Source organism: Etheostoma spectabile, chromosome 9 (assembly GCF_008692095.1).
Source record: "Etheostoma spectabile isolate EspeVRDwgs_2016 chromosome 9, UIUC_Espe_1.0, whole genome shotgun sequence".
NCBI lineage: Eukaryota > Metazoa > Chordata > Actinopteri > Perciformes > Percidae > Etheostoma > Etheostoma spectabile.
In genome coordinates, this window is record NC_045741.1 from 7795609 (window position 1) to 7816996 (window position 21388).

The 21388-nt window shown below is 38.3% G+C and overlaps 2 protein-coding genes across 4 annotated transcripts in view; one reads left to right on the plus strand and one right to left on the minus strand.

Moving 5' to 3' along the window:
• phactr1 (phosphatase and actin regulator 1) overlaps positions 1-17832 on the plus strand; it is a 40006-nt gene extending 22174 nt beyond the window's left edge. For 2 of the 3 annotated variants that reach the window (XM_032526950.1, XM_032526948.1), the window contains exons 2-13: positions 5593-5757; positions 9345-9425; positions 10030-10152; positions 10261-10449; positions 10538-10790; positions 11592-11794; positions 12091-12247; positions 12785-12840; positions 12947-13008; positions 13582-13722; positions 13837-13913; positions 16629-17832. In XM_032526950.1, the coding sequence (XP_032382841.1) occupies positions 5593-5757; positions 9345-9425; positions 10030-10152; positions 10261-10449; positions 10538-10790; positions 11592-11794; positions 12091-12247; positions 12785-12840; positions 12947-13008; positions 13582-13722; positions 13837-13913; positions 16629-16644 (1523 nt within the window). In that variant the 3' untranslated portion in view covers positions 16645-17832. The remainder of the gene's footprint in view (positions 1-5592; positions 5758-9344; positions 9426-10029; positions 10153-10260; positions 10450-10537; positions 10791-11591; positions 11795-12090; positions 12248-12784; positions 12841-12946; positions 13009-13581; positions 13723-13836; positions 13914-16628) is intronic. The other variant, XM_032526949.1, reaches the window with a different exon arrangement.
• Positions 17682-21388, minus strand: part of tbc1d7 (TBC1 domain family, member 7) — a 7719-nt gene continuing 4012 nt past the window's right edge. Inside the window, exons 5-8 of the mRNA XM_032526952.1 lie at positions 20648-20785; positions 19392-19537; positions 18491-18620; positions 17682-18374 (exon numbers count right to left, since the gene is read on the minus strand). Of these exons, the coding sequence (XP_032382843.1) occupies positions 18288-18374; positions 18491-18620; positions 19392-19537; positions 20648-20785 (501 nt within the window). The 3' untranslated portion in view covers positions 17682-18287. The remainder of the gene's footprint in view (positions 18375-18490; positions 18621-19391; positions 19538-20647; positions 20786-21388) is intronic.

Sequence of the window (21388 nt, forward strand, 5' to 3'; positions counted from 1 at the left end):
AGAAAAGGAAAAATATTAAACAATAATTATTTCTGAAGCTATTTCATTAATTGACTAATTGCTTTGGTAAGGTCATACTCCAGACTAAAGATGTTCTTTGTCAACTGATGAGCTATAATCACTGAATTAAAATGATTCATTTACAAGTTGATTTAATTAATAATTAATCTAACAAGCTACTTTCCAACCACAGATCAATACAGTCATGCAGAAGATTGATGCTTTACATCTATGTGCCTGCTCTCAACACGAAACCCAACCACGTATTGATTAATTACAATTCATTTCCAACAATAAGACCACAAATAAACCCAACTAATCTAAAACATGAATGGCCAGAGAGCCGGGATTAGTCAGCTAATGCGGTGAGCGGTTTCAGGCCCAGTCATCGCGTGTGGCTGCTCTGAGCTAGTTGTTGAGTGAGTGAAGAAAACAGACCTGACTGAAAGAATGTCTCCCTGCAGTGTGAGTCTGAGCCCTCTGACTCACTCCGCTGCTTAGGGGCCCGGCAACCTCAGCAGGGGTAGGGCGCTCTGTTTACAGGGCCAAAGATGAGTCAGGAGGGCTCAACATGACCCCTCAAAACCACAACCTCAGAGATGAAAACTCCGCATCTCCTCAAGATAACATATCGTTCCTTTATATCCACTGGCGCAATACACACGTCGCAAAAGGTTGAGACATAATCGCTAAAGATTTTTCGTATTAGTTGAAAGAAAACCGTTAAAATGTACCTGGTATTCTTTTTTTGTGATGCTTTTTTAAAATTCAATTAAATGTTTAATTTGTTTCATTAAAGAATGTCGGAAAGGATTCCATTTCATTTGTTTTAATGTAGAATAGGCATGCACGATTCAAGGGAAAAATATGAATCACGATTTTTTTTGGCCATGACAAAACAAACCAATAGGCACCTACAGCACATTGTGCATCACCTAAAGCCTGTAAACATAGAGGCTTCAATGAAGAGAAGGGAGAGCATCGCACCTATTTAATTTTATACAGTCTATGTTTAAAACTCACAGAAGGAAGTAGTAGCGTTTGTGATGAAGTCAGCTCGTAAAATTTAAATGCAAATCAAAGTCATATCAGAGTTATTTAAAAATTCAATCGTGAACAGGGTGAATCAATATCACGATTTCCTATATCATGCAGGCCTAATGCAGATTTGAGTACACTTTAATATCTGTTCAATTATCGCAAGTCATGTCATTGACGCAATGTTCAACGTTATCTCACACACTGGGCCATGTGGGCCCCACTGGTCCCCACTGGTCCCCACCGGTCCCCACAGATCCCCACTAGGCCCCACTAGGCCCCACTGGTCCCCACAGATCCCCACTGGGCCCCACTGGTCCCCACTAGGCCCCACTGGGCCCCACTGGGCCCCACAATGGGTCACAATGGGCCACACTGGTCCACAATGGGCCACACAGGTCCCCACATTGGTCCACACTGGGCCACCAGCAGCGCAGCTTCTCCAAGAGGCTCCGACAGCTTTGATGGCGTACAGACGGCTACAGGAAATCTCTCCTGCCACAATTCACTGCTGTGTGACAATATTGCACTATTGCATCTATCTTGCACACTGGCTACTCCATATTTAATATTATACATGTTATATTTTAAAATATATACTATGTATGTAGGTTGTAAATTTCATTCTACACAAGTATATACATGTACATTCTTTTTATTCCTCTAAGTATCTTTTTTCCAGTAGGTGTTCTAGTATTTTTATTATCTTTTGTTATCTTATTTCATCCATTTTTAATCTTTTTTTTAATTATTTCTAGTGTATATTCTGTATGTGAGTGAGTGTGTATGCCTTGTAACACAGTAATTTCCCAGTTTGGGATTAATAAAGTCTATCTATCCAAGCAAACCTTTTCCTCATGAAATTGTGAATTTTGCTTTGAGAGAAACCTTTCTTTTATTTGTTTCCGGAGCGCTCTGATATTCACTGCAGGGTGCTACCCAGACCTGCCACAGGGACAGCAGCTGAACAGGGAGAGAGTTTGAGGTTGTGGGGTTAGGGGGGGTTAGATGTTGTTGTTGTTGTTGTTGTTGAAGGGCCTCTCGGTGGTGGCTGCTGTGCTGGGACAGATTGGAACTGACATCCCTTCTTGTAACAAGGCCCCGTGAAGGCTGACATCTCCTCCTGTCTGCAGCTGCGTACTCCTTCACATTGATTTGTTTTTCCTTCCTTAGCACCGACTTACTGTCTAGCTTTTGTTTGCGGTCATTGTTTCCTTGGCTCATTCTGCTAAGAATAATGGTAAGACTAATTTTATTTAAGTGAGGAACTTTCTGATCAAAGAATAAAGCAAACCAGATCAGGAACCTGACCAAACACTCAATGGCAGCAGTTAGCACTTTACAGTTGTTGAAGCTTCGAACACATTATGGTCTTTGCCAAAAAAGTATTGAGATTCACTACCCTGCAATACCGCCTTGGAAGTGCATATATGTGGAGAGTGCAAATAAAAAATATAAACAATAAAGATGATTTAAAAAGGTGCAAAACCAAATATTTCTGTACATTTCTGCTAGGGCATCATGCTAATGGTCCTCATGAACTCAACTTATGCAGCAAACACATTGCAAAACCACTTTTTTTATTTAGATTTTTATTTTTAGTTCGTTAAAAGAGAGTATCAAAAGGAAATTGCACTTTAAAACGTCTTTTTCTTTTTTTAATGAGTGCCTAAACATATTTTTGTCAAGATTTCTTTTCAGAACTCATCTATCATCAAATGCTTATTAAATTTGATACTAGACATATTTGGATGAGTGCAGTTTCAACTATTTTTCTAAATTCAATGCCGTCTTTTTGAAACTGGTTGCCATATTATTGTAGCAATGACTTGCTTGACTGAAAAAAAATCCTTAAAAACCCATTTTCAGCATTCAGTGTTTGATTGTAACAACAAAAGAGAGACGGACCGACTTGACATCCTCCTTAAAACCTCTCTAAAATCCTCTTCATACTTCCAGTATTTTTCCCAAATCCCAAATCACCATGTGCATTTTGATGCATGTAGTTCAGATTTGAGGATATTGTTTTCTGGTTATGATTACCTACCACTTTGCTAAGTATTTTGTCTTCAAGTATGTTTAGTATCTACAGTGTACACGCAAATCAGGGTCGGCCTTCTTGGACATTTTGTTTTGGACAGACGCTCAAAAGACGCTCGCTGAAGTGATTGAACCTGCAACCTTTCTGTCACATGACCGACTGCACCTCCGATCTACCTGCTTGGACAGGTTATTATATGGAAATGATTTTTGTTCTTCTGTAGTATACATGTCCGACCGATATATCGGCGGGCCGGTATTATCGGCCGAAATTAGACTATTCCTGAACTACTGGTATCGGCATTTATAATGGCAGATGATTAAAAAAAAAATAATGACAAGTAAATGATTCTGATAAATTAATATTTAAAAAAAAAAGGACGGTCAACTACGTTATGAGTGTTGGTGTGGTATAGTTTGTCCACTAGAGGGTGCTCTGTAACATCCCTGTTTGTTTTTTTTTCTTCTTCTTTTTTTTGTGTTTTTAAGTTTCAAATCTTAAGTTGGTAATTTTATACATTTTATTTATCAGAACTTTAATATATTTTGATGTTCCTCTGATCTGTTGTGACAACAAAACAAATTATCATATTATTTTAGTAAGAACTCATAAATAACTCCAAATAATTATTGTTAGGGAAAACTGTTTTATGTTTTGTTACGCGTTTCTGGATTTAAAAAATCTATACATACAGTATATCGGATTTTGAAATGACCAAATATTGGTATTGGCCTTGAAAAATCGGTTTACTTTATTGGTCGAGCTCTTGTCTGCTCCGTAGACTACTCCCTGCTAAAATGCTGACTTCTTGTTTATTTTCTTCCTCACCTCTGCCTCCGGCCTCATGCCCTCGTTCCGTAGAGCGTGTCGTAAAGCAGGAGGTTGTGTGTAATAGGATAAGTGTCATTTCAACTGAAGAACTGGTACACACAGTATAGAAAACAGCCTCCATCGTGATGACCTTTTAAACTACCAGTAGGGCAGAGAGAACCGCCGTTCAGAATCAGACAGTGAGTGGGAAAAGTGGAGGATGGAAAGACTGGAAACAAGGGGATTTTTCTTCTTTTTTTTGTGTGTGTTAATGTATTTGAAGAAAGAAAAAATCACACACACTGCTCTTGCTGCAGCATCACCATTTGTTAAAGAAAACTAACATTTCGATCCCTCTGGACCTTTGAAATACTCTTGACAAAGGTCCAGAGGGATGGGAACGTTGTGTGGGATTTTCTCTTTCTTCAAGTCCTTGTTTGGCCCCACACACCTGCACAGACGAATATTTTGGATGTGCGATTGTTTTCTTTAAAAGTGTTTTTATAAAAAGTAGAAATGTATTGTGGATATTCACTCTAACCCTTCTTGTTTACCCTCGGTTCATGTTCCACTTTCCTGCCTCAACAAAGCTTTTCTCTGGTAGTTTATTCCTCTTGTCTAGGTGAGATGAAGAGAGTAAGCTTAACTTAATTATGCACAGCCCCCTGGGAGAATGTGTCCCTTGACATTTGAATCACAATACAAGTGATCATATGTTTTCCTCTTATGTGGATTTAAGAAGCCCAGTATTACAGAAAATATGCAATATGTTAAATCAATATTTACATTCTACATGAGTAAGAAAAGCAACCTAAAATAATGTGCTCTCCAGTCCTATACATCTTGAGCTTATCTCCCTTTAAAAACTCATATTTTAAAATGTGATTACTAACCTATTTAGTGCCTAGCTAAGAAGGGCTTTACATAGAGAACTGACTCTTTTTTAAATTTTTTTTTTTTTTTTAGCTAAATATGAATATTTATTTGGACAAATATATTTATTGGCATTTCATTTTTTCAGCACATCAAGACAATTACAGATGTACATGTATTTCTTTGGCGTTATTAAGCATTGGAGTTTTAGACAACCATGCCAAGAATACACACCGTTGGAGATTCTGGTTGTTTGGCCTAAACTATTCTGAAAAGGTGTCAAACACAAATGTCTTTGCTCTTTTTAGCATTGCATTTCACTCATTGGTCTGGATTATTGGCACTAAAATGATGTAATAGGGAAGGCGTTACGTAAGTACATATGATGTCAAAATGGAGTTTTCTGAGTACCCTTGACATGAAGGGTGTGTGACAATGTTATATGTGTGTTTAGCTTGATTCCATGTGACAAATGAGGACTCATTACAGCAAAGGGCATCTAGGACTGTTACCCTATACGTAATTTAAGAATATCAAACTGAGAAAAGCATCAAAGGTTAAGGAGCTACGACCATTTCAGCTTAAAAAATGACAAAATTGCTGGTTAACTTTTGGTCGATCACCTAAACAAATAATCAGCTAATGATTGTAGCTGAATATCATATTAAAAGAATCATCATTAAAAGAAATGCCTAGTACTCATATATTTTATTTGTGCTGTTGTGTCCTGGATGAAAGAAACTCTATGAACACAATGTATAGCAAGTCAAAAACGTGTTTGTTGTGTACCTGCTTTTTGATGACCGTGTTGTTGCCATTCTGCTTTCCAGCTGAGGAAGTGGAGAGGTTGGCAGCGATGCGCTCTGATTCGCTGGTTCCAGGAACACACACGCCTCCCATTCGGCGGCGGAGCAAATTCGCCACCCTGGGACGTCTGTTCAAACCGTGGAAATGGAGGAAGAAGAAGAGTGAAAAGTTCAAGCAGACCTCTGCAGGTGAGAATACTGCAAACACAACACTCCCCCCCCCCCCCCCCCCCCCCCCCCCCCCCCCCCCTCCCTCCCTGAAGTAATCTGCTTCACTCAGTCACAGCTAGGGCTGCTCGCTTATGGGAAAATAATAATCCCAATTATTTTGGTCAATTTTGAAATCACAATTATTTAAAATGATTACTCATTTGTTATTTTTGTGCGTCCTGTGACAGATAATGAGTTGCACTAAAGTGCTCTCAAAGTCTCTCACGTTTGGAGACATGATTCTTGCCAAGGAAGAAATTAATACTTTTCTTTACAAAATATGAACGTGTTTTGGTTTGTTGTTTTTATTGACAGTATGTCTAGCACATTAAAAACAACCTTTACACAGGTTTAAAGTTAGAAATACATTCAGATGTATAAAAGAAAATATTACCAAAAGTCAGATTTTAAAAAGTAAGAAATGAAAATACAATTTAATATAAATGTAAAAATAAAAGAGGCACATCCAGAAGAACTACCCAGCAGTGTATAAAGTAATTAGAATAAGCTCCATCTTTACCAGCTGCAACATTAATGCAGTGATGAACACAGTAATGTATCAATCATTTTTATCCACTAATACTATATTTATTGTGATGATCAGGGAGCTTTTGCATAACTGGTACTTTTACTCTAGGTACATAGAATATATTTTGATGCTAAAACTTTCCTACTTGTGCTTAACATTTTGACATTTTGCAGATGTTTTACTTGTAACAGAGTATTTCCACACTGTGGTATCGCTACTTTTAAGTAAGTGATCTTAGTACTTCTTCCACACTAACTGAAGAAAAGGAAGTATCACGAGTTTGTGGAAAAATCCAGCAAATTGCTCATTTACACAGTATATATTTCTTTCTCTCAGTTTGGACGTTACGACTCAAAGCTGTTAATGACAGTGTTCATCGGAGATGCAAACACAACAGCTGTGGAAGTGCCATTGATTGGGAACATTCACTGCAGTTGATTAACGTTCACTGCAACACACACACACACACACACTGACACACATACAGGTAGATGCCCATTGTGAGCTTTAAATGCTGTGTCGTATCTTTTACATTTAATTACCTCGGTGTTAGCGAATGTGGATGTTAGTACATATGTCGGATTCTCAGCTACAATCTGCACTCAGTAGCAAACTGCGGAATAGAAGAAAGCTGATTTGGACGGAGAAATGGGAGCTGTTGTTGTTTCTCAGCTGGCTGAATGGTTTTACATCCCGTTGTCACCGAGACACACAAACACACAGCAGAGGGGCGAAGAGAGGCTGCAGCCGAGCTGTTCTTCCAGCTGTCGCAGCAGGCTGCTTCCTCTTTCTCTATGCAAATAAAACACAATATACATTTTACCACACACACTTACAGGTAGATGCACGTTGTGAGCACCATGTGTTACTGCTGGACTCTTGCCATCATTCTGTCCAGGTGCATTAGATTATGTTGGAATTCATGGTTCGTCGTGGTGTGATACAGAGACAGTAACCATGTGTGTTCTGTATATTATATGTATTATGATGGGGCTTTTGGGGCGTATGTAGGTTTCACATTAAGAGCAGGGTTCACGTTACGTTTTTTTTATTTTTAGGTATGGTTGAAAAAGTTGTACTTGGCTGGGACCAAGAAAGTAAAGGCATGAATGATGCAAGATAAATGATAAGCGCATACTGTAAACACATTACCTTTTATTTTTCCACTTTTTTGTTGTTAAATATTTAGCAATAATGTTGATGAAAGCATAATGCAGCGTATGTATCAAATCTGAAGCAGATGAATGTGATGACAATCTTTTTAAGGGCCAGTTATGTCATGGATCCCGGACACTATGCATCCTGATAAAGTTCCCTTGGCCTTTGGAATTAAAATAACTCCATATCATCATATACATATATATATATATATATATATATATATATATATATATATATATATATATATGGTTTTATTTCAGTAAGCCTAACAGCGGGTTTGATTTGCCTCATGCTAATCTCTAGGTATGGTGAATGGTATGTGACGATGTGGGGGGGGGGGCTATTCATTCACAAAGAAAATTGGTGTCCTTAAAGGTTGGATTTTTGTCTGGGATCTGTTTTCATGCTAATCGAATGTGTCTTTTAGCTTGAGACAAGCTAGCGAGAACGGGTGGTTAGCTGCTAACGCTACCTTTCAGGGCATAGGGTATTTTTTTATACCACTAACAAGGCTCACACACTTCAACGGTAGCATAATGAGGGTCCCTACTAGGGGTGGGGGAAAAAATCGATACAGCATCGTATAACGATATCTTATGTGGCAGTACTGTATCAATACACAGGCGCCAAGTATCATTTTTTTGTTACATATGTGTTGGTCAGTTTGTCTGCTTGACAATCCCATTTTGCAGCAATAAAGCTTTTAAGTGATATGAACAAACAGAGAAATATATCTTTTTAGACAAAACAGATGTTGACAAAGTTTCCTTTTGGGGACGTCATTTGAAATTGGGAATAAATATTAAAATATTAAAATTACAATATGTTTAAAATCTCAATTATATTGTATTGTGACATAAGTATCGCGTTGATATCGTATCGTTAGGCCTCTGGTGATTCCCACCCCTAGTCCCTACCTGTAAACCGAAGCATTGAGACAGTTTATTAAAAACATCAAGATTATGAAGAACGGCGAACCATAAACGCTGTGTTTGTTACTTGTTGCACGGCGTTTGGGGTTCGACTGATCATGACTAGTTTCCAAGATGGCGCTCGCATGTAAACATGAACGCTACTGTTTTTATAATCTATCTTTTTTTTAAAGTGTGGAGCTGCAGCAATGTGCAGTACAACAACAAAAATAGTTTTTTGAAAATTAAACCATGTAAACCAATTTAAGTGCAACCTCTGAATATAATTATGAACCTGAAAAGGAGCATAATATGAGCACTTTGAAAAGAAGTACAGTATATATTTTCTGATTCCAGCTTCTTAAATGTCAAAACTTTCTAGTTTCTTCACTTCTCTGACAGTAAATTGAATAAATTTGAATTTTGGACAAAACAAGACATTTGATGATGCTATCTTGGGCTTTGGGAAAACATTGATTGAAATTTATTTTTTTTACCATTTTATGACATTTTATAGACCAAACAACTAATCGATTAATTGCAAAAATAATTCAGGGTTTCCGCAGGGTCTTAAAAAGTATTAAAGTCTTAAATGCAATGTTCTTTCTGTATTCTTTTTTAGTTTTATAGCACAAGAGCTCTAAATGCGACAAATATTTTATTCAATCAATGATTCAATAAATGATTGATTGATTGATATTGATTTTATTTATTTCATGTAATTAGAGTACAAGATCAGATAACATTACTTGATAAATACTGATTTTTTTTTCCTGTAAAAAATCCACACTGATGTTCCATTTATATGATCGTGAAGTTGACATCTAATTTCATCCCAGGTGGTATTGAAAAGGTCTTAAAAAGTCATCAATTAATCTTTGAGAAAATGAAAGTAATCGTTAGTTGCATCCCTACTATTTTTGTATTTTTTTTTTGATGACGTCATGTGTTTTCTGCTCCCTCAGCGTTGGAGAGGAAGATGTCCACTCGCCAGAGCCGAGAGGAGCTCATCAAGAAAGGAGTGCTGAAGGAGGTTCACGAGAAAGGTGAGGGGCCAGAAAACAAAGGTGATCACTAAAAAAGTCAAAAAAAAACAAAAAAGTTGAAATGCTGAAACCAGTTGGCTTTTGACTATGGTTATTTGGTTAGTTATTAAGTAGGACTTATGGTTCTGCGGAGACTCCACACTTTGCTTTCGCCGTAGCCTACGTAAGGGGCCTGAGGTTCATACTTGTGCATCAATCTTTTTACGACAATAGCAGGGTCGGCATGTGCATGAGCAAGTGAGAAAGTGATTTGCTTTGGAGCAAATACTCTAGAAAGGCATATTAGGATATACAAAGTGTTTACCCTGTGCTTTTTAACCACGGTCGGAGATCTGTAGCAGGGAAAGTTAACCCTCTCCTTGATTTCATGTTGTTTATGGAGAAACAGAACTAGGAAATGAGTTTGGGGGGGGGGGATGCAACGGCATAGGGTCTCCACATATATCAACGTTTATAAAGGCTGATATATGCTGCTGTGTTAAATCAACATATGGATCATGTTGATTTAACACAGATGCATAAATCAGCCATCATAATTTCACTTTTTTCGCTTTTTTTTTTTTTAATTGACCTTTCCCTGCTCCCCCACTCTCTGTCTGTATAGACGGCTCTTCCCCGGCTGTACGCGAGGAGGCGAAGATGGAGAACGGGCGATCTCTGCTGCTCGCCTCCGGAGTGTTGGAGTCTGAAGGTACTGAGCTGATGGAGGGCGCCTCCGCAGCTGTAGGTAGGCAGCAGAGCAGAGCCACCATTGTCGCCTAATCTCTCGCCTCACATTGTAGCATCGGTTTTTTTCGGACTGTTTTTTATTTATTTCTGCGTTTCTTCTCCTCAGGCTCTCTGGAGTTCCAGATGCCAAGTGAGGGTGTGTGTCAACAGGACCACGGACCAAAATCCACAAAGAAGTCCACTATGTATCCATCTGACGGCGCTGACTCAACGCTCTCCAGACCCCCCGCGCTACACAAACAACCTCCTGCGCTGCCACCCAAACCCTTCAACAGGCTACCCAATCACATTATAGGTATGTTTGTCTTCGTGCTCGCTCATATACTGCCTATGTGACTCTTTGTATGCATGTCTAATATTTCCACATCCTCCTCTCTGTGCAGACGGTGCGCCGGTGAAGTTGCCGTGTATGTTGTCGAAGTTGTCTCCTCCTCTACCTCCAAAGAAACTCATGATCTCCGTACCTGCAGGGAGCATGGAGCCCTCTTTGCTCGCCTTCCAGAAGTGCCCCCCTCCCAGCCACGCTCCAATGGGCGGGCACTCCCTGCAGTACGGGGCGCTACCCCTCCACCCCCCCAGCCGAATCATAGAGGAGCTCAACAAGACCCTGGCCCTCACCATGCAGAGGTTTGAAAGGTGAGGATCAAACATATGAGGAATCTGATTTATTTAATAGGTTTAATAAGATTTATTTACATGTAACTGTGCTATGTTACATATACACATACTATGTTAACCAGCCGGCAAATGTTTTACCTGTAGTCCTAATTATCTAGCATGCAAGCTTTATGCTGGGGTGAAAACTAGAGCACTTGGGAAGGCCCGGCCTGGGGATCGAACTCTGCAGTGCCTACTTAGTGTGAGGCAGCAGTGCTAACCACTGAGCCACCATGCCGCCATACATTAGGGCTGGTCCCATTAGGTCAATTAGTGGACTAATCAGTCGTTTTGATCTGAGTTGACTAACATTTCCCTAGTCGTTTAGTCATATTTTCTGCTTTTTTTCGTGCTTTTTGAATTCTGAGCCCATCTCTGGTAATCACCACATTTAAAATGTGTTTTTTCATGTGGAGAAACTCGACAAATCGTAAGACGACTAAGAGTTACTTGAGCCAAGGATAGCCCTAATACACATTTTCCTGATGTACATTTTGAGTTAAGTTTTACTTTTAAATCTCTTCTTTAGAAACTCTTCGGATTTCTGCTGAAATGACTGCAGAGAAGAAATATTCTGTCAAACTATTGCAAATGGAAAACAAAAGTGATTTCATCAGCTCTGGTCTCTGTATAAATAAAAGCAGACTGGTCACATCCAGTCTCTGCGTCCATGGGCTTCTCACCCGTTTCCCCCTCTCACATCCAGCGGCTGTTATGTCACACCTACATGCGATGCTGAGCAGACACCTCTGACCTTTGCCCTTTCCCACCGACCTGCAGCTCCATGATGCACGGCGTTTCCACGGTGATGATCGAGTGTGACGATGACAAAGAGAACCTCCCCAATGAGGCGGACTACGAGGACCTGCCTGACGAAGAAGAAGAAGAAGAGGAGGAGGAGGAGGAGGAGGAGGAAGACGACGACGACAATGATGAGGAAGACGAAGATGAGGAGGAAGATGATGATGATACATTGTTTACAAGTAAGTCTTTTTTTCTGGGCGATATGCTTTTGTCCCGAAGATACCTGGGTTCCAAAATGATTTGTATTGCAGTTTTTATTTATTGCAATTTAATAGTAATGAGTATTGCTGTGTGTGTGTGTGTGTGTGTGTGTGTGTGTGTGTGTGTGTGTGTGTGTGTGTGTGTGTGTCTATAATGTAATTGTTTTCTAAAATGAATGTACATCACATTTATCTCATTTGTAAAGAAGAACATGATAATGATCATTTTAAGACTGTACAACACATCCATCTTGCTTCTCGTGCCACCATTGTAGGCGTACTGGCCATGAAGGTTTTACGAAAGGACTCTCTGGCCATCAAGCTGAGTAACCGTCCATCGAAGAGGGAGCTGGAGGACAAAAACATCCTGCCGATGCAGTCGGACCAAGAGAGGTTCGAGTCCCGACAACAAACGGCCACGAAACTGACCAGGTGAGTCGCCGGATCAACAACACATGGAGAGATCCTACAGCCACAAAGCCTCTGTGCTCTGGTTTATTGGCATTTCTTTAAACCAATCGCAATCTTCTTGAGCGGCCCTAAGCGTGGGATGGAGCAACGGTTTTCATAACTGTTGGTACAATTTTTTATAGAGGACTAGTCACATTGGTGCCTTTTTTAAAAACATGTACTGTAAATTTGAAAAGCTTTACCTACTCTCTGGCTTCTCTTTTGACCCTCTCACTGGTCACAGCCTTCTGCTCTTGGCATCATATTCCCTCTCCCCTTCCTTTTTGTTCTCACTCTTGATCAATCATCCTACCAACTGTATAAATCGCTGCACCACTTTAGAGTCAGTGCCTGTAAATTCATAAAATACAGCCTCATAAAAACTGACATTGCATGCACGGTCAGCTTCTCTGCCCAGTATGTCCACAGAGAAACATTTCTGCCTGCACAACATTTTGCATGACTCTAGTACTGACAAAAAATACTAAACACTATAGACTTCTATTTTTATTATTTCAGGCGATTAAGTCAACGACCGACAGCAGAGGAACTGGAACAGAGGAACATACTCAAACGTAAGTAACCTTGGTGTGTGTGGTGTGTGTGTGTGTGTGTGTGTGTGTGTGTGTGTGTGTGTGTGTGTGTGTGTGTGTGTCATGCTCTCTTTTTATATCCTTGCAGCTCGAAACGATCTGGAGGAGCAGGAGGAGAAGAGGGAGATCAAGAGACATTTGTCCAAAAAGGTACGACAGAGGTGGAGAGGGAAAGAGCGTCTTCACATCTGTAGACCTGTTTAAATGGCTCATGACACCAGCTGTAAATATGAACATGGTTGCTGACACCCTTTTGATAGCAGCCTTTTAGTGTGTGTGTGTGTGTGTGCTTGTGTTCATCTCCATCTCAGTTCTCATCACATTCAATAACTGTTGTTGCACAGTAATGACATACAGTATATTTTATTACACGTATTAATGCCACTAATCTGCATCCATAGATTTGTTTCAGTTGCAGATCCAATCATTTATTAACTTTGAAAGAAAATCATAATATAAATATGTCTACTTCAATGCAGTTCTGAGTCTAAAGCCGGATAGAAAACATTTGTGCTTTCTTGAATTTATTCATTATTGAACTTATACAACATAAAAATAGGAAAAAAAGAGGATTGTTCTTACTAACTAACATACTAACTTTTTCTCTATTTTAAATATATTTACATCACACAGAGAACATTTTTTCTCTGTGTGATGTACTTTCTCTGTATGCATGTTGCAGGGCATTGGGCTGCTGACACCTCTCTTTCTTGCACCCTTTAGCTCAGCCAGAGGCCCACAGTGGAGGAGCTGAGGGAGGCGAAGATCCTCATCCGCTTCAGTGACTACGTGGAGGTCGCCGAGGCTCAGGACTACGACAGGAGAGCAGACAAGCCATGGACTCGGCTAACAGCTGCTGATAAGGTTAACTGCAAAAACACGCACAACAAACCCAAAGAATGTTTCACTAACTCTGGATTTAAGTAGTCTGAACATGTACACTGTGTGTAAATAAGTGTCTATCTGTGTGTCGTTCAGGCTGCCATCAGAAAGGAGCTGAATGAGTTCAAAAGCACAGAGATGGAGGTGCATGAGTCGAGCCGTCATCTGACCAGGTAACACAAAGTTATATATGCAGGAATCTTGAAGTAAAATTTAAAACCTTTTTCTTAACCTTTTTCATTCCAAGTCAAAGTGCGTAGCCGGGTTGGCTCAGTTGGTTGGGCAGGCGCACATTTCCTTAGAGGTGTATGCCTCGACACAGAGGTCCAGGACTTAAGTCCGACCTGTGATGATTTCCTGCATATCTTCCCCTTCTCTCTCCCTTTTCTCACCTAGCTGTCATGTCCATTAAAGGCGGAAAAACCCAAAAAATATTCTTTAAATAGAAAATATTCAGAGTTTAGTATGTCATAAAAAAGTAATTAAAAACGTCATAGTATACTATGTCGTAAAGCATTTCATAAAAACCCTGAGTATAGAATGTCAAAAACAATTCATAGTATAGTATTCCATGAAAACACCGCAATATAGTATGCCATAAAAAAGCATCCTAAAAAGTCATAGTATAGTATGTCGTGAAGATTTAATTTCAAAAAGTCATAGTATAGTGTGTCATAAAAAGTGAAATGATAGTATTTCATAAAAATTGTCATGAGATAGTATAGTATGTCATAAAAAGTAATTAAAGAGTAATAGTACAGTATGTCATAAAAATGTATAGAAAGTCCTTACTATGGTATAGTATGTCAGTGTCGTGAAAGTCATAGTATGTCATAAAGACGGTATAGTATGCCGTCAAAATTTAATTAAAAGATGTCATACATGTCAAAATGTCATAGTGTAGCATGTCATAAAAAGTCATAGTATGTCATAAAAAACTTCAAATATAGTATTTATTTAAAAACATATAAAATCTTAATATTGTATGTTGTAAACATTTCATTAATAAAAATATAGTATGTTGTAAAAAGTTAATAAAAAATCATAGTGTGTCATAAAAAGTCATAGTATAGTATGTTGTGGATTTCATTTCAAAAAGTCATAATAAAGTGGTCATGAAAAGTTTGTCAAAAAGTAATCCTAGTAATAAAAGTGGTAGTGTAAAAGTAGTTCTAGTAAAAGGTATGTTGTAAAAGTTTCATAAAATGTCATAGTATAGTATGTTGTAAAAAAAAACATTAAAGTTATAGTATGTCTTGAAAATGTCATTAAAGTCAAAAAGTCAGAGTATAAAGTCATGAAAAAGTGTAAGTATATATGTCATAAAGAAATTAAAAAGTCTTTGTATAAATGTCATAAGAAATGAAAAAGTCATAGTACAGTATGTCAAAAAAACGTGATCCTAGTAATAAAAGAGTAGTAGTAGTAGTAGTAGTAGTAGTAGTAGTAGTAGTAGTAAGTAGTAGTAGTAGTAGTATAGTAGTAAGTAAAAGTAGTAATAGTAAAAGGTATGTTGTAAAAGTTTCATAAAATGTCATAGCATAGTATGTCGTAAGAATTTCATTAAAAAAGTCATGGTATAGTATGTCATAAAGTCAAAGTATGTCATAAAGTCATGAAAATGTCTTAGTATAGTATGTCGTAAAGATTTCATAAAGAGTCATAGTATGTCGTGAAAATGTCATTAAAAGTCAAAAGGTCATAGTATAATTTGTTGTAGAATTTCATTAAAAAGTCTTAGTATAGTATGTCATAAAGTCATTAAAAAGTCTTAGTATAGTATGTCATAAAGTCATTAAAATGTCTTAGTATAGTATGTCATAAATGTCATGTATAGTTTGTCAAAAAGTAGTCCTAGTAATAAAAGCAGTAGTAAGTAAAAGTAGTCCTAGTAAAAATATGTTGTAAAAGTTTCATAAAAATGTCATGCATAGTATGTTTAAAAAGTCATGTATAGTATGTTGTAAAAAGTCATGATAGTATGTTGTAAAAGATAGTATAGTAGTTGTAAAAAGTCATAGTATATAGGTTGTAAAAAGTCATAGATAGTATGTCATGAAAATGTCATAGTATAGTATGTCGTAAGAATTTCTTTAAAAAAGTTATAGTATAGTATGTCATAAAGTGATACTATAGTTTGTCAAAAAAAGTAATCCTAGTAAAAAAGTAGTAGTAGTAAGTAAAAGTAGTCCTAGTAAAAGATATGTCGTAAAGATTTTGTAAAGAGTCATAGTATGTCGTAAAAAATCATTAAAAAAGTCATAGTATGTCGTAAAGTCATGAAAATGTCTTAGTATAGTTTGTCATAAAGTCTTAGTATAGTTTGTCATAAAGTCATAGTATAGTTTGTCAAAAAAAGTAATCCTGGTAATAAAAGTAGTAGTAGTAGTAGTAGTAGTAAGTAAAAGTAGTAATAGTAAAAGGTATGTTGTAAAAGTTTCATATAATGTCATAGTACAGTATGTTGTAAAAAAGTCATAGTATAGTATGTCGTAAGAATTTCATTAAAAAAGGCATAGTATAGTATGTCATGAAAGTCTTAGTATAGTTTGTCAAAAAAAGTAATCCTGGTAATAAAAGTAGTAAGTAAAAGTGTGTTGTAAAAGTTTCATAAAATGTTATAGTATAGTATGTCGTAAGAATTACATTAAAAAAAGTCATAGTATAGTATGTCGTAGATTTCATTTCAAAAAGTCATATTAAAGTGTCATGAAAAAGTTTGTCAAAAAAAGTAATCCTAGTAATAAAATAGTGTCATAAAAATTGGCATGGAAAAGTCATAGTATGCCATTAAAAGGCACATGTGTACATGTGAAGATTTAGTGGTATGGTGAACAACCAACGGCATTTCTAATTATTCCCTTTCTGGTTGTGGTTTGTCCCTGCAGGTTTCATCGGCCATAAGATGGGTTAGTCAGATCTCGGCCATGCTTACTACCCCCACAGCGAGCCTGGAGTCTGGAGCCTGCTCCCTGCTGCCCTCATCCTTCTAACTGCTACACGTCCCAGCGTCGAATCCAAACCGACGGGCTGGACATGAGCACCACTGGTGTGCTGCGGCCGTCGCAGGAAACGTCAACAAACACTTTTACAAGTAAAAAATAAATTCTCAACTCTCAACTGGCGTCTTCCCTGAGTGGAGATTTTTTACAGACTTCTTTCAAAAGATTTTTTTTTTTTTTTTAAAGATGATGTGGCGGCGAGTTTACATGGCAGCACTTTTTAGTTTTTTTAAAAAGGCTTTTGGAAGTCAGACACAGAACCAGTGCCGACTTGGAGGATGGGAACAGAAGGAGGCGAGGACAGGGATTGTGTTCCCTCCTTTCTCAACTGGACGTGATTTTTCTTGGGGGCGTGCTTGTGTTGGCGCAGCGTTATTTCACAGATGACATCTCTGTGATGGTTTATCTCATTTTGCCAGAGAAGTTAAATACTCAAAGAACTTGTGTTGTTGTAGGCAGCTGAATCTTTAAACAAAAGTACCTTACATCCTAAACAAAATCCTAAAATGCTCTCTGCAAGCCAGTAATAGTAAAAATGAACATCTCCTAACACATCAATCAACTGAGCAATAATTTCCGATTTTCACCTCATCTGTTCATGGGCTGCATTCAGGAGCTCAAAACACTTCAGACTACAGATCCCCATTTTAAACCAAAGCAACTTGACTTGCTGTGGAAGTTGCGATCTTGAACGCATCCCAGAGTGACTGCTGTTGAACGTTCAGTAACCCACTGTGTCACTGTGCCTACAATATGGTTTACACAGATTTAAAAGTTGCCAAATTAACTTGAGTTTAATGCAGAGTATCTTCAGACAGTAAAAATGTTGCCGAACCCTCTGCCAAACTACAAGAAAGTAGACTTTTATTTTGTATTTCATTTTTATTGTCTGAGATGAATCTTTGGTGGCACAGATTATGGAAACCCTGCCACCTCACGTTATTATTTACAGTGCATATTAGGTTCATCAATTGTCAGTTTTGACCATATTAAGGGGAGAACTGGTTGCTCTGTTGTGTGTGTGTTTGTTTTGACTGTGAGTGTGTATGAACAAGCGTCAGTAATATTACTGTCTCTTGTATGCTGTAAACAATGTTTTGAGAGACAGTTGTTCTCAGAATTATGAAAGACTTGTACATAGCAAAGAAAGTAAGTGAGACTTTTCAAATGTTTTTATTTGTAAAGCAGAAAAACTGCATGTGGGTATTAATTTATTGTGTCTTCTATGATGTATGCAGTTTCTTAAAGAAGGAAACTTATTAAAAAAAATAAGTTTATGCTTCCTCGCCTTTTTCCAAACAGTTCTTGTGCCTCCACTCTGTAGAGCAGCTGTTTCCAGTGTCCTTTCCATGTATAGTTCATCATATGCTTTAATAGCTGAGAATTCTCAGGAAGTCTTCAGGCTTATTGCAAGTAGCTCACGATGAGTTTTCAGTTCAGTCATGCAGAGACAAATCCCCAGTCTGTTAGTCTCTCAGTGGCGTAAATCCTGGTGAATCCTGGGAAAAAAGCACCTCTGGGCCCAGATGTGTGTGCTCCATGTGGCTATACGGCGTGCATTGGAGTTCCGCAGTATTTGTGCCACAAGTCGATGGCTTTAGTCACGATGGCGTCTGTGTTTTCCTGCGGTATCTGAAAAGGGAAAGGGATTATTGTTGAGGTCTTACACAGACACCTACTGCCAGGATACCATAATGCATTTCTGCTTGGTGGCCAACCACATAAGTGTACATAAGCTGTTCACTCACGTTGCACAGAAACCTGACCACGCCTCCGGGCCGGCTGATTCCCAACAACACGATCTTGTAGCTGAGCAGAATCTCCAAGGACACAAAGACCAGGATCTTACAGGAGCCACTGATCACCTTGTCCCACACCCTAAACATAAGCAAAGGGCTCAGCTCATTTGACCAGTGTCTAACAAAAGTCTCATCATTAGTATAGAAGGAGAAGGATAGAGACAAGTTTACCCTTGTGACAGTAATAAGAGACATAAATAAAAAGGCTGTCTCTTGACTCACCCAATCTGTAGCTTTCAAGCTGAGCAACCAATGGAAACATTGAACTATGACAGTTGGTATTTTGCTCTTTTCTTTGGTAATCAAGACTCAATTTACTCTCTGTTTTTGTTATAATCACTACACACAGGCCTGAAATACACACACACTATGCTCAGGACCTATTCATGTACAAACGGAGCGATGTCAGAGTGAGTGGGCTGCCAGTGCTTAATACAAAATATAAAATAAAAAAATTCCTGATGACTTATGTAAGGTGAAGCTACCCATCAGCACACAGAGGAAATAAATTCAGCTGCCCCTTCACCAGCTGCAACACTAAAGAGATTAACACATTAATGTATCAATAATTCAGTAAATTTAGGTGACTGCATTATAAGTTTTTTTTGTTTTTACTTTTAATACTTTAATGGTAATACTGTTGATTGAGTACAATGTTGAATGCAGGACATTTACTTGTAACAGTGTACGTTTTTTTACAATGTAGCTTTGCTACTTTAAGTGAAAGATCTGAGTACTAGAATCATGCAAAAAGCCTAAATATTAGCACTAGCAGCTGCAAAGAAAAGATGGGAGTGTGCTGTGTGTGTGTTCAGTGAGAGTGTGCTGATGCTGATGCCGGTAAAGCGACCTCTGCAGGCTGGACTCGGGCAGGCAGCCAGCGAAGCAGCGTCTGAACCAGAGGCCGTAGGGCAGCTGGTTCAGGGCTCCGCAGCTCTTCAGGTGGTCCAGCAGGCGCGGCTCCTCCTGACTCAGATAATGCTCCAGGCTCTTCGGCTACACCGCAACACGACAGAAGGAGACAACGAGGTCTTACTTTTAAAAAAAATTTAAAAATTAAAACAATGTGATCCAAACTCCTGAGTCATGAAATATTTGTCATTTTAACTGTGCCACTTTCTGAACTAACTTTACACATCACCTGCTCTGTATCTTTTTCATCACTGAAGGCCCTGGTGCGTGTTCAAAACAACACCAGGGCTATGAAGAAAAAATAAATAACCTACAAAAACCTTCAATTCATTTTGCCTTACAAATACAGTACTGTGCAAAAGTCTTAGGCAGGTGTGAGAAAATGCTGTAAACCAAGAACGCCTTAAAAAATATAAATAATGACTGTTTATTTTTATCAATTTACAAAATACAAAGGGAGCAAACAAAAGATAAATCTAAATCACATCAATATTTGGTGTTAGCCCCATTAGCCTTCAAACCACCATCGATTCTTATAGGTACACGCAAAAAGTCGGGAGATCGTAGAAGATTTTCATTTATCTTTTGTTCGCTCACTTTGCATTTTGTAAATTGATAAAAATAAACAATCATTATTCATATTTTTGAAAGCATTCTTAGTTTACTGCATTTTTTCACGCCTGTCTAAGATGTTTGCGCAGTACTGTATCAGTAACAATCATTTCAAGACCCATGTCACCATCCACTTTTGTAGCTGACGCCCGTGTTACAATATTTAGTAACACTTTACATGAAGGTCTCTACATAAGAGTGACATGACACTGTCATGAACACATGACACGGTCATGACACGTTCATGATACATGAACCATAACTTGTCATAATAAAACCAAATAACACTTACTTTGAAGTGTTGTCATTAACGTTTATGACTTGTTTTTGTTTTATGACACGTTCATGACAATGTCATGTCACTCTGATGTAGAGACCTTCAAGTTAAGTGTAACCCTTTTTTTTTTATCAATTCAGGGGGTTTTTTGGTAATCAATTTGCTTTCGAGTTTGATGAAAAATTCTTAGCATGAGGTCCACATATGGGACGTTTTTTGCGAACCAGTTCCATCCACTGATGAAGGTCAACAAATGTAGCTGAAAGCTCTGAAAAACGTCCCGTTAAGAAAAAGGTAACACTCACGAGGTGTGGCACTGAGTCTCCGAACTTTGTGTGGAACTGATTGACGAAAGACTTGATCAGCCAATAGCAATCAACAGGATCGTCTACGATCTCCTCCATGGCTCGGCTGATGGAGAGGAAGTCCTCGTCCTCTTCATCCTGAAAGAAAAAAAGCAACACACCACATCAACATCGTCCATTACAGCACCGAGGAATAAAGGAAGCAACAGGAAATTTGAGTATGAGCAATCTGAAAAGGGTGGTGCGAGTGGTATTTATCACAATATACACAGAACACAGTGCGTTTCATATTTTAACTATTTGTTTAACTTTTTTTGTTTCCCACGTCTAAAGGGTAACTACTGTTTTTTTAAACCTGGACCTTATTTTCGTATGTTTTCATATGTAAGTGACTGATAGGAACAATAACCGTTGAAATTGGTCCAGTATTGAGTGTTGTCAACATTGTAACTGCTAAAAATTACTTTATTTACATGGAGTCGTGTGGCTTTTGCAAACGCAATTCCGCAGATGTTTTCATGTTAAAACAAGGATCTTAACAGAAAGGTCGACCTCCTCAGAAATCCTTTCCATAATATTGTCAGACAAATCCTTTCCATTATGTTAATCTGAGCCTGTCAGTGGCAAAACAAGCATGTTTGTGAAGGTAAATACAAGCTGGACAATTGCCCTATTAAAAAGGTCCCATGGCATGAAAATTTCCCTTTATGAGTTTTTTTTAACATTAATATGAGTTCCCCC